The sequence below is a fragment of the Osmia bicornis genome, chromosome 5 (genome assembly GCF_907164935.1).
Source record: "Osmia bicornis bicornis chromosome 5, iOsmBic2.1, whole genome shotgun sequence".
Classification (NCBI taxonomy): Eukaryota; Metazoa; Arthropoda; class Insecta; order Hymenoptera; family Megachilidae; genus Osmia; species Osmia bicornis.
The window spans coordinates 9,832,478-9,845,801 of NC_060220.1; the positions used below are offsets into that span (position 1 = coordinate 9,832,478).

The window sequence follows — 13,324 nt, forward strand, 5'->3', positions numbered from 1 at the left end:
ATACGATACGATAGAAACATGCACAATTTTTATATTGCAATGATCCAATTAATAAGGAAAGTAAGAATAATTATTAGTTTTATTTTCAATTTTTTGCATAGTACAACGTAGTGTAATTTCTAATGTTTTGAAAATTACAATTATCTTAATATACTGATACCAATATGTATTACATTCTGTACTTATTGTAAATTATTCAAAATACTTACATGTATATTGCAATATTTATTCAATATTTCATACATATTTATTGAAAGTAAATGTATCGAAGCATTAAGATATACCCAGTAAGAATCTCATTTGTAATTTATTTCATTTAGAACAAAATTTTAGCAATTAAATAAAAGCATTTGTTGTATTAATATATTGTTTATTATACCTATAATTGTAATATTCATTGTTTATGTTTTTCTCACTAATATACTATGTCCTTCGTGTTTATTTTATAACTTTAGTTTCATAAATGAAATGCACTAAGTTATAACTTTGCAGATCAGTATCTTACAAATTCTAAACATTACTTACGATATAAAAAAAGTATTAGTATAATCTATCAGTAATAGTTCGTACTGACAATGTAGTGACAATAATACGTAATCATAATTACACCACGAACATATCAAACTGTTTCTATATTAATATAAAATCATTGAATTTTCCCTGACTATTGAAGAAAAAACCATTTAAACATAATATTAAAAATATGGATTTTTTTGTTCAAAACGAACAAACATATTCATACCCAGAATATGACACTATTAATAACGAGCTGTCTAACAGTACCAAATTTGATAAAAAATACTTATTCGTTTAATAATCCCAGAATGTGAGTTTTCATGAAAAATTTTCTTAGAAAACTCTTTTTATTCGCACAACATAGGTATAAGGCACGTTATCAGTCGTTATTTTCTTGAACACATTTTCAATTGCAATTTCTTGGAAAGTACTTATTTGAAAAATTTATTTAAAAAAGGCTAGAAAATTATGATCATGTACAGATAACTATAAAACTATAAATATTTGATAACATTCTTGTTTTCTATAAGATACCCAGTATTTCTTAAGATATTTTTATTTTTAAATGCATAATTTGATCAGATAAATTGTACGATATTGTACAGTATCAAAAAAGATTTTGTATTAATATGAATACACTTGTAATATATCATTAGACCATTTTTTTTCTTATAAATATAACTAATAAAAAACAATATGACAGAAACATTACTATTATTGATTTATCAACAATGCTAATGCGTTTACCTATTAATATGAATCATGATAAATAATTTATAAGTTCTTGTATTGTATATACAATTAAAAATAGTTTAAATACATATGGTTATAGTATGTATATTACAATATTATGCGCATGTATTGAATGTAGTACTTACAAGTACTTATAAAACAACAAAAGTTACTTGAAGAATTGTGTACACAAAATTTCTGAAATAAAACATGATCATGATTTAAACAAGTTGTGCGTTGGTATTGGTCTGATATATTGTCAATCAATTTTACTTTTTTAGTTTGCAAGATGAATACTTCTCGCAGTTTTATGGTCCAACATTTACAATTTATCTATAAAATACGATAAACAATTCCGATTAAGAGTGCAAATTATTCTTCGGTGTTACATTGGTATAACTAAATAATATAAATATTAATAAAATTAACTAAAACTAAGTTGAAGCAAACTCTTAAGTAATGGCTTGAACTAGTTTTCTTTTTTAATATTAAAATTATGAATATATACAAAAGTATTCAATACGCATCAATCTCATTTAACTATCCACTGGACTGTAACTATAAATTTAAAAAAATTAAATAATATTGATTACACAATTGCTTTTCCTATACTACAACGGATGTTCATTAAGATTTTTTAAAATAAAACTGAACATGATATAAATCCATTAAAATAGATGCATATTATGTCTTGTAAATCGATGTATATGTCACTGTAAAAGCGTAAGATTTAGTAAATACATGCACTTCAAAGTCAATATGTGTATGTATTGTAAATATAAATATTTTCCCGCCCTTCAGTGGATTCAAAAAATGGCGCCATAATATGATAGTGATAATGATTATTTACTATTCTATTTCCTGAATTATATCCTACAGCTAACGTTTATGTAAGATTTTAGCAAAAATTATAAACTGCTTATTATTTTTATAATTAGTAAATGTATTCGTTTAAAGACTGCATATATTCGCTGCGACATATGTTTTAATAAAACCTTTTTCATTGCTTGTGAATACATTTACCAAATTAACACATTTATTATAATATATATGTATAAAGGTCGATTTGTATTATCCATTCAGACACGGGCCGTTTACGATCAGTTAGGTTCCGACAAATATTGTTCTGTGTTATCGAATACGAGTGTTTATATATACCGTGATGGCTCGATTCAGACGCGTTCCGTTTCAGACATAAGACGACCGACATTCTCGAAAAGAATAATTTGACTGAAGCGATATGTGACTGAAACAATCGAAATGTGACTGAACGGACGCTGTCGTATGATATGCATTTGGTTCAGACAAAATCTGACGATAGAACAGACGTGGTGTGAACAATATATTATAATAATGCAGAACGAAAAGTTAGTAGAGTTAGTGAGGCATTATACCTTTTTGTATAATCAAGAAGATAAAAATTATAGTGACAATTATAAAAAGGATGTCCATTAATTGTCTGAATAACGTCCAATATTCTCCACTAATCTTTCTTATTTTTAACATTTTATGGGTGCCAAAACGTCGCTTTCTTTTCTTATTTTCTTCCTCTTCATCTAATAGTAAGGCTTTGCAGCACAAATCTTTTAAAGATAAATGCGAAAACATTTTCGAACGATGGCGATTAACGTTCGCTGCCTGTCGTTGTCGGACATGAACTGATGATATAAATACTACATCGTTTTTGTTTTCGCATTTATCTTTAAAAGATTTGTGCTGCATAACCTTACTATTAGATGAAGAGGAAGAAAATAAGAAAAGAAAGCGACGTTTTGGCACCCATAAAATGTTAAAAATAAGAAAGATTAGTGGAGAATATTGGACGTTATTCAGACAATTAATGGACATCCTTTTTATAATTGTCACTATAATTTTTATCTTTTTGATTATACAAAAAGGTATAATGCCTCACTAACTCTATTAACTTTTCGTTCTGCATTATTATAATATATTGCTCACACCACGTCTGTTCTATCGTCAGATTTTGTCTGAACCAAATGCATATCATACGACAGCGTCCGTTCGGTCGCATTTCGATCGTTTCAGTCACGTATCGCTTCAGTCAAATTATTCTTTTCGAGAATGTCGGTCGTCTTATGTCTGAAACGGAACGCGTCTGAACCGATCCATCACGGTATATATAAACACTCGTATTCGATAACACAGAACAATATTTGTCGGAACCTAACTGATCGGAAACGGCCCGTGTCTGAACGGATGATATAAATCGACCTTAATTCGTTATTTCATGTAACTGATGAATCCGTTAATTGACCTATTCAATGAATATCACGCATGATTTATTCGTTATGAATAATCGTCATCAGGGCATGGCAAGGTTATAATTTAAACCCTTAAGAAGCAGCAGTCAAGGCATTTCTTCATAAAGTTCTAAATAAAATTTTATCTCATTAGCTCTTCTAAAGTGTTGTAAGACTTTTGCAGCGCTCTTAAAGAGTTTTTGAAGGATTTTATAACCTCACTGTATCGTGGTAGCGACTGTATATGTATATGCATTCAATATAAAACAGCACATGTTTACTGGGAATGTTGTGCCTACTTCATTTGAAATTACACCATTGTTTTGATAATTGATTGAGACCATATTTGTGAGCATGCCATATAGTATGCTTCTTCCATAAAGATATGTATAATAGTGTGTAAAATGGAATAGAAAGAAAATATTACATAAAGGCTCCTTGTATTTTATATCCTTGTCTAATTGCACATGCGCACTCGTTCGTTGGTAGTATCGCGCGCGATCTTTCGAAAATCTTTACTGTGGGAAATATAAAAGCTTTACAATTCCCGGGAGTTGCGTTTTCTCAATATAAGATAAATTACAAAATTTAAAACTGAATTGTATACAAATATATACTAAATATGACAATATATTAGTGTGACCTACACAATGCGTATCATAACATACGCTACACTTATTGCGTTAATGCGCATGCGCGATCAGATAAGGGGCCCGTATGGCACCGTTTTCTTTTTATTGCGATATTGCTCTTTTAGCTCTTTCACACATTTTATTCTTATATCTTTACGGAAACAACGCTTAAAACCAACACCGAGTAATGGCGGCACCTGGGTACCGCGATATCATACGTTTGTTCATTTTAAATACGTCATTCCATGCAGCCAGTACCAAATTTCAAGTCCCAAATTATCTGTGCGTGTATGTGTGTGTGAACTTGTAAGGCGAAATTTCAGTCAACTTACAAGGCACTACTAATATTAAATATATATAACATTAAAAAGGCATTTAACGATCAATCGCTTTTCACCTCTTGAACACACATAAACAATTTCGCACATGCCATGTTGAGATTATCTACAACAAAAACAATAATAATTTTATTAGTTTTTAGTACTAAAATTAATTCCTAATTTAATTGGCATTATTGATTGAATTTTAATTTTTTTGTTATAGCAATTAGTTTTTATTGTTGAACAGTGTCAAATTTAGAAAATGAAAATAATATGACATAAAATATTAAATTAAAATCGGTACTCTCTCTGTGGCCCGTCGTCCTGGGATTAATTTGTTCTTTGTCAGTATATTAGTAATAATATTAAAAAGAAGCTTCTTCAGCATGTGTACATGCAAAATTAAAATTATAATTGAATAACAAATTACAAATGTTACTTACGAGACGACATTATAAGCCATTTGGGCTTCTTTCTCCAATAAATAAAGATCCAGTACACGGGAATGCCAGATAAAATGATTATCACTCCTACTCCAACTGCCCACGGTGACACATAGCAAGGAAATGTAACCAGGAAAGCACAGATTACGAAAAATATAATTGGTAACACAATTGAGACCTGTAATTGAAAACGATAGCTTTTTAATAATTCAATGTTATGAATCATCTTTTTTCTTACATGTATGGAAGACTTCTTTTTAATTAATTTAATTTCACATTATCTTAAAAGGAACTATACAAATTATCAGTATTAGGCAGATAAATTAATTCGGTGCATTTTCTTTCTTAATTGAAGAATTATTATTTAGAAGTCATAGTAGCTACGATTATTAAAATCATATTCTGGTGCCACTTTTCAGATCCATAGAAGCGCGGGAAAATATTTAAATTGTTAATTAAGGAGGCGTAATGTTAAAGGCACCAAATTAATTTGTATACCTAATATTAGTATCTTATGTTTTAGTTTCACCCGATATCAATAATAAAAATAAAAATAATTATACAAGAGTGTTTCTATTCTAGTAGTAACTTTAACATTGTTTTTCTAATAGAACATAAAATTGATAATTCCTCAGTTCTACTATCAGTTTGAGGTGTTAATAGGGCTCTTCAAATTAAATGTGAAATTGGAAACAAGTATCAATGTACTTAAATTAGTAGATAGCAATAATACAGTGATAGATATGGTAGGTTTTGCATACATGCGCGACTTTTTGTGACGTAACAATGATGGTTACAATAACGTACAATGTAAGTAGGTACACGTAACGGTGATACAGACCCGAGAATTGTAGTGGGAGTGCACTGGGCAGTAACAGGATCTTTACCTTGTCATCACCTTTTTATCTTATAACATCATATATGCATATATTTATTATAATATTTATTATTATAAAATTGTAAATTATATAAATTAAATTAAACTCATAAGTTGCAGAATATATAATGTATATATTATATGTTTCCAATCAATTTTTTCAATTTTAATTGGTTAATTCAACATTTTTAAATAATTAAAAAAAGATTAAATGCGGGGGCACTATAAGACCTTCATTTTATGCAAGTGACTACTTCATTGATACTACATTCAATGCGCATGCGCGGAAAAATATCCCGTCTAACATCACTGCATTAACATCAAATGTCAGTTTGTTAATTTGAAAATAGCGTACTAAGCAAGCGGATTATAGTAAATAACATATTTTAGTATGAGAGGTTTAAGAAAAGAAAATTCTCCGAAACATACCCTTATTGGTCGTTCACGATCCGGGCTTTTATAACGAAGCCAGAGGAGCCCAGATACGGAGAGTGTAGTGAATAAAGCTTCAACGAAGCTGACATAATTGATTAGCTCGTAGACATCCTCTATGATCAGAAGTGCCAGGGTGATAATGCACTAGAAACGGAAATTATAATTTAGCGCTTCGAACCATAGTTCGAATATAAGAGCGAAAGAAAAAAAAATTAATTTTGTACGCTTGCTACTTACAATTAGTAGTTACATTAATTTTTTTTTTCCATACCAATACGAAATTGTTTTCAAATAACATAAATCATAAAAAATCTTTATAACAAAACTAAAAGTAGATTCTTAAACTAAATAATTAAATTCATTACATTTAATGATTTTATTTTTATGAATGTGGTTTAAAATTTTCATAACTGAATTACTCTATTAAGAATTACCGAATAATAAATGGAATTTACATTTAGTAATATAAAAAGTTAATTGAATTAGAAATTAAAGTCTATAAAAAATATTTGCTTTTGAAAATAAATTAATTAAATTGTAATATTTCCTATTCTATAAATTTCTTAACTATTGTTACTAAATTCGAGAAGTGTAATATTTAATACGTTCTTTGCTGCTCACACAATATCGTGAGCGAAATGCCAAATACTTAACACAAAGAAATATTAAATGTGGTTTTTTTCATTAATCCTTGTGTTATCACTGGAAAAAAACATAGATCAGCAAAAAAATTTAGTTTAGCTTTGTATTTAACTAGCCTTATTTTGAGATACTATATGTATAATTATTTAAGAAACATAACATTATAGATGCTGCTTTATATTTCAAAGTTGACAAATCAGATATGTTACAAAAAAATAGTGAAAAATTATAAATTTCTAATATCATTCTTAATTTCCACTAATTTAGTTTGAAAATTTGAAGAGATATTTTCAGAAAGTTATATTTTAATAAAATGTAAAAAATCGACACTCGAAAGTACTGAAAATTGTTTTGAAATATTGAAGTTAGAATTTTTCGGAACCTAATTAATTTTTAAATACAACTAAACTATAAGATATCGTAAAAATGCTCTAATGTATAGTACCGAGCATGGTAGGCTTCTCCAGCAAAAATAGCGATAGCCTGGACTCCCACGTCCACATAAGATTCCCTAGATTTCCGGGTTTTTCACCGTCGCCATAGGCCTTTCTTTACCCGGATTGCTACCTGCCTTCGTAGGCGCTCTCAAGGAAAATGACGATGTAGTAAAGGAGACCCCATATACGTATAGGGCGATTCTCTCGCTAGTGTACTCAAAGGAAATGCCGCCACACCAGTATGAATAGCTCCAAGTCCTTTTGTGTCATCGGTATCGCGATGAGGGTGCATACTGCAACTGTGTGCTGAGAGCTTGGGCCCATTCATACTGGTGTGGTGGCATTTCCTTTGAGTACACTAGGCGAGAGAATCACCCTGTACACTGAGTCTCATCGTAGTTGGCTACACATTCACTAACACATTTACGCCGCGTCGTCGGCACTTCGCCTCTCGGCTCACCGACGCGGTGTGAATGTGTTAGTGCGCCAACTTCACTGCAACTTCGATGGAACTCAGTATACATACTGTTCATTGCTGCTAAGTTGCCGAGCACCGACAAACTGAACCGACAGAGGGGCAAGGGAACTGTACGTTCGCTCCACCTAATCCCCTCCAGGAATCCGTAACTTGAGAAGTCAACGGTCACATTGCATAGGCGTAAAATTTCCATATTCGCGGAAGATACATTTAACTATATAAACATGCGATTTTTTGGGATATTAATGGATTTTTTATAATACTCGTTCTTGACAACAGTTGTTATTATGCAAAATTTATGAAAATTACATTATGGAAAGTGTAAAAACTCTCCTGTTCTCTTAATAATGTAAACCCCGAATCTACGTCTACGTCAATGCGTCCGAATCGTCGCTCGCTACCGCTTCATCTCATCCAGTTTCAATGTCTGTCCTTAGCGACGTTCGTTACGCGATAGATTTGTAGATGTAAGGGCCTCGGCCAATAAACATAATACGTGTGACTGGAGGCAGGTCAACGAATTTGATTGGACGGGAACTTAGCTGCAACGAACAGTACATGTATACTCCGTCGATCACAAGAAGTCTCGTGGGACTGTTTCGGAGAAGAGGGAGTACTACGTACAAATCCACAGACCCCCTAGTTACACGAGCCTAATTGGTCGCTTTGCCCAATCATACGTCACGGTGGACGTCACATGTGAGCTGATGTGGGGGGTGACCAATTAGATTGTATTATTCTCATAAGACTTCTTGTGATTGGTGGACAGTACATATAAGTCTGTGGCACCCCACCACTTGCGTATAAACGTTTACGCGGGAGAATTTTAATTAATATTTATCGTACTACTCACATTTCCTAATTATACACTAAATTTTATAATATTTACTAATTAAAAAATTATATTATTTTTTCTCCATATCATTTTTAACATTAATGTCCTCAAAATGAAGATTTTAGGGATTCCTACTTCCCCTGTTACGTCATTTTTGTTAGGGAAGCCTATTTTGCACGATACTGTAAACTTTGAAATCTTGCGACCACTATTCATAAGAATACCAGGTGTAACGATTTCGTACTATTTTGATGAAGAATAGCAATTTTATAAATTGGTAAGTATTTTTCTGGAGCAAAAAAAAAATATAACTTTTACATACGAATATTGTTTAGAGTTTTTGATATTTTGCCCCACTATGTGCCCGTCAGAGGTGACATCCATAATAACTGTGCAGTTAGTACCGTCATAATTGGTGGATTAATTCAAATCACTTTTGAAATAAATTGTTCAGTTTAATGAAATTAATTACAGAAAGGACTATGGGTTTATACTCCCTGATTCAATGCTATTAAAACTTCACATAATGATGGTGTGAATTTCTCAAATTTAAATTTAATACTTAATTGTTTTTTTTCTTTTTCAGACTTTTACTGTATACTTATCTAATTTTCTTTACTTCCAAAAAGTCTTTAACGTTTTACAGTTTATGTTATATTATTTCCAAAAATCAAATGATGGGAAGAATGTTGAATTTGTCAAGAATTATGAAAAATATTTTATTGGAAAATTAGGTGTATGGGTTCGTTGGACTTGTTTCGACTAGATAAGAATTAATAACTATTTAACGAGACAGTTTGTAATCCATAACACTTACATATTCTAAGTGAATTAACTTATCATATTTCATACAAATATAGATAAATACATTATCATTATTGATTTGATCTACATATGTCAATCAATATCAGCTTTATCTTTTATCTTTTCATGTCACCAAATGATAATTGGCAAACGAATTGGAACATATTTCTTTATAAACATATTTTTATCAGATTTATGACGGTTTGGCTTGTCCGTAAAGACTGGTTCAGACACGGCTAGTAATTTAGTCGAGTGGGGAGTAGCTACTTACTACTAAACCGTTTAGCGCATAGCAAAGTGTCCGGACTAGTACAGTTGAGCTTTGGAAATCGAGAGTACAAGATATATCGCTTGACCAAAGAAATGTGTCCGGACAGGTCTGTTCGGAAGCCTAGTTAGAAGTGGAGAAAGTCTACTCGACCAGAAAAAACCAATGAAACGGATCTATTCGACTAAATCGTTTTATTAAACTACTCGACTAAACTGTAGTGTCCATTCGCTAAACTACTCGTCTCTCAACTAAATTACTAGCTGTGTCTGAACCAGCCTTAAGGGCTGTAGGGCTACTACAGGGTGATCCTCTCGCTACGCTACCCGAAAGGAAGTGCCGTCGCAATAGAATGTAGAAGTCGACATCTCATTTCTATCATCGCTTACTTCATGGAAGTGGTCCCTGCAGCGAAGACGGCTATGTGCGTGAAAATGTGTTAAGAAAATATTCTGTTTTCCGCAGCGTTTAAATGGAACTCTTCTGCTCATTATACACATTTTCACGCACGCAGCCGTCTTCGCTGCAGGGGTCAAGTAAGCGATGACAGATATAGGATGTCGACTTCTACATTCTATTGTGGCGACACTTCCTTTCGGATAGCGTAGCGAGAGGATCACTCTGTATATAGCCACTATATTATTAAATGGAAGTTCCTATTTTAGACTAGTGAGAGGCAGGTCAAGTGTCCTATAGAGAGTTTGCGGATACCGGCGAAATATTAAAGTTTTAAATTTCCAAATTTTCAAATTATCCAACGTTGAAAGGTTCAAATTGTGGAATTAACTATCTAGACGATAATATTTAAAAGTCATTGAAATCGGTGATGGCGTTCACTTTCTGAACACGTAATTACTTTTAGTTTTATTAATGATATAATTTGTTTTACATTTATTGCTACAACCCCACCACTATCAACCCTTATTGTATTGTATCATAAATACTGATAGTTTATTATAACATACATAAATTGATGAAATATTGTATTTTTCTGGTCTTTTAAAATGCATTTTCAGTATACAAATCTATATATATATATGTATTTATTTATTTGGTAAGAGTTCCCCCTCCAGTTGACTCAAAGATTACCAGGCAAACTTCTCATGAGTTGTAAGTCAGAAAAACATTAATGTGGTGGCGCGGAAATTTTTTTTTTTGAGAAAAATTTTTTTTTTAGGTATTCTACAGAATGGATTTTATTACAGGAGCAAAAATGAGCAAAGAAAACTACAGAAATTTTAAAAAATAACCTAACCTAACCTAACTTAAATCCAACAGGATTTACAACAGGATTTTTGCTATTGATTATGGCGAGCGAGTTCAATTTATAATCAAGAAATATAAATTTCTTAATTTTACTCTTTTTTACCCACAAATTCGTTTAATATATTGTTGAGATTTTTTTGGTTAAAATGAAACCAAACACGATATAATTTGGGTCACATTTACTTATTTTATGTCCAAGGGAACATCCCCAATGAGAATTTTTTTTTCGCCCATATAGTACAAATTATGTCATGTTTGGTCTCATTTCAGTCAGAAAAATTGTACCAATATATTAAAACAATTTGTATGCAGAAAAATCTAAAAATAAGAAAGTTAAACTGTTGTTAATTTCTGGGCTGCTACGGTTCTCATGATATTTTTCTTTTTTACGACTTCTTACCGGACATCAAAAGCAGCTGCGAGGCTCAAAAAATCCCCCCTGCTCTGCCCTTATTGTTCACTTTCACTTCCCAGCATACGGCCAATTACACTGTCCAACAGTGAATTTGTGTTCCGATCTCCACTAGGTGATTCTTATAGTGCTTTGCACGCTGATTACAGATCTGCAAACCGTTTTGCTCCTATACGTACAGTTTTTGAGAAATTTGATTTTGAAAAACAAACATATTTTTCAGATTTAAACAAATTTTCTGACGTAATTATAAAAGATATTGAAATTCTATTTACACTGAAAGATTCTGTAGACTTTCCTGAATACAACGATACCTATCTTTAATACATTATAAATGTTTAAGTATATTTAAACGATCATTGAACGCGGATGGACACCGAATTGGCACCAATTTTTTAGGATATTTTTCAATTTATCTGAAAAAGTAGAGGTCCAGCGTAAAATCGAATTATACCACGCGATAGAGCAGATTTTTATCTTGACAAACCACCTGAAGAAAGTTGCAACATCGATTTTTTTATTAAGCCAGAAAGCGAAATAGCTTTGCGGGAGACGAAGTACCAACAGTGGCGCTCCGCGTCAGGACGGTTCCTCGGCATCCCGCCAAATGCTGTTGCTTTAAGTCCTGACGCGGAGCGCCACTGTCGGTATTTCGTGTCCCGCGAAGCTATTACGCTTTCTGGCTTGATAAAAAAATAGATGCTGCAACTTTCTCTGGGTAGTTTTTCAAGATAAAAATCTGCTCTATCGCGTGGTATAATTCGATTTTACGCTGGACCTCTACTTTTTCAGATAAATTGAAAAATATCCTAAAAAATTGGTGCCAAATCGGGGTCCCTCCGCGTTCAATGATCGTTTAAACATACTTAAACATTTATAATGTATTAAAGATAGGTATCGTTGTATTCAGGAAAGTCTACAGAATCTTTCAGTGTAAATAGAATTTCAATATCTTTTATAATTACGTCAGAAAATTTGTATAAATCAGAAAAATATGTTTTTTTTTTTCAAAATCAAATTTCTCAAAAACTGTACGTATAGGAGCAAAACGGTTTGCAGATTTGTAATCAGCGTGCAAAGCACTATAAGAATCACCTAGTGGAGATCGGAACATAAAAAAAAAGTTAAAATTTGTTGGACAGTGTTATACATACATATAGAGAGATTTTGCTGTACCCACCATAATAAAATTTTAACATAAAAAATTTCAGAATTTCAAAATTTCAGATTTCTAAACAGTAAGAATTTAATAATTTCAAACTTTCAAAAGTATAGAATTTGAAAATGTCTGAACTTTAAAATTTTTATTGAACCTAGCCCACTCCTACCAAAAAATTCTAGTTACGCCAATGTTTCTAGGTTATGATAATTAAGTTCTCTTAGTTTGTATAAAATTTATTAAATTTCTTCGAGAAATTTCCTTGATTTCTGATTCATTTTTTATTTAGAAAGTTAATGCTCATCCTGTTTCTTTGTGAATCATTTCGTATTTTTATCAAGGACGACAAAAGGTTGGTTAATAAAAGAGGCTTACAAGAAAGATGAGAGATGGCATCGGCGTCAAGTTTCGGACATTGATGAGGGCGATAGCAGCGGGCAAATGACCGTTGCGTGCTCCAACGAAAAACAATCGTGACGATGCGAATATTGCACCGTTCAACGCCCCGAAGGTTGAACAGGCGACGAAAAATGGCATTATCCAAGACATAACGCCCAGTAACTTATCGCCGAACGTCTGAAAAAAGATAATTCGTTTTTCATATTTTTCTGAATGATCTAAAAAGACAATTTATAAACAGTTGTTTAATCAATCCTTTCGTTGAATTATTTAGCCCTTAAACAGCAGAACCTGGGTGAATCGTGACCCAAACTTACAAAACGTATACAAGGAAATTAACCTAAAGTTGAGGGTATAATTTTTACATGAAAGTTTGATACATATATTGGAAGAATGTATTTTTTATTT

The 13,324-nt window shown here is 31.8% G+C and overlaps 1 protein-coding gene across 5 annotated transcripts in view; it reads right to left on the reverse strand.

Annotated features, from left to right (window-relative positions):
- Positions 1-61: 61 nt before the first annotated feature.
- Positions 62-13,324, reverse strand: part of LOC114880889 (Y+L amino acid transporter 2) — a 91,396-nt gene continuing 78,133 nt past the window's right edge. For all 5 annotated transcript variants that reach the window (XM_046285730.1, XM_046285728.1, XM_029197369.2 and 2 more), the window contains exons 5-8: positions 12,893-13,093; positions 6,211-6,360; positions 4,905-5,082; positions 62-4,585 (exon numbers count right to left, since the gene is read on the reverse strand). In XM_046285730.1, the coding sequence (XP_046141686.1) occupies positions 4,524-4,585; positions 4,905-5,082; positions 6,211-6,360; positions 12,893-13,093 (591 nt within the window). In that variant the 3' untranslated portion in view covers positions 62-4,523. The remainder of the gene's footprint in view (positions 4,586-4,904; positions 5,083-6,210; positions 6,361-12,892; positions 13,094-13,324) is intronic.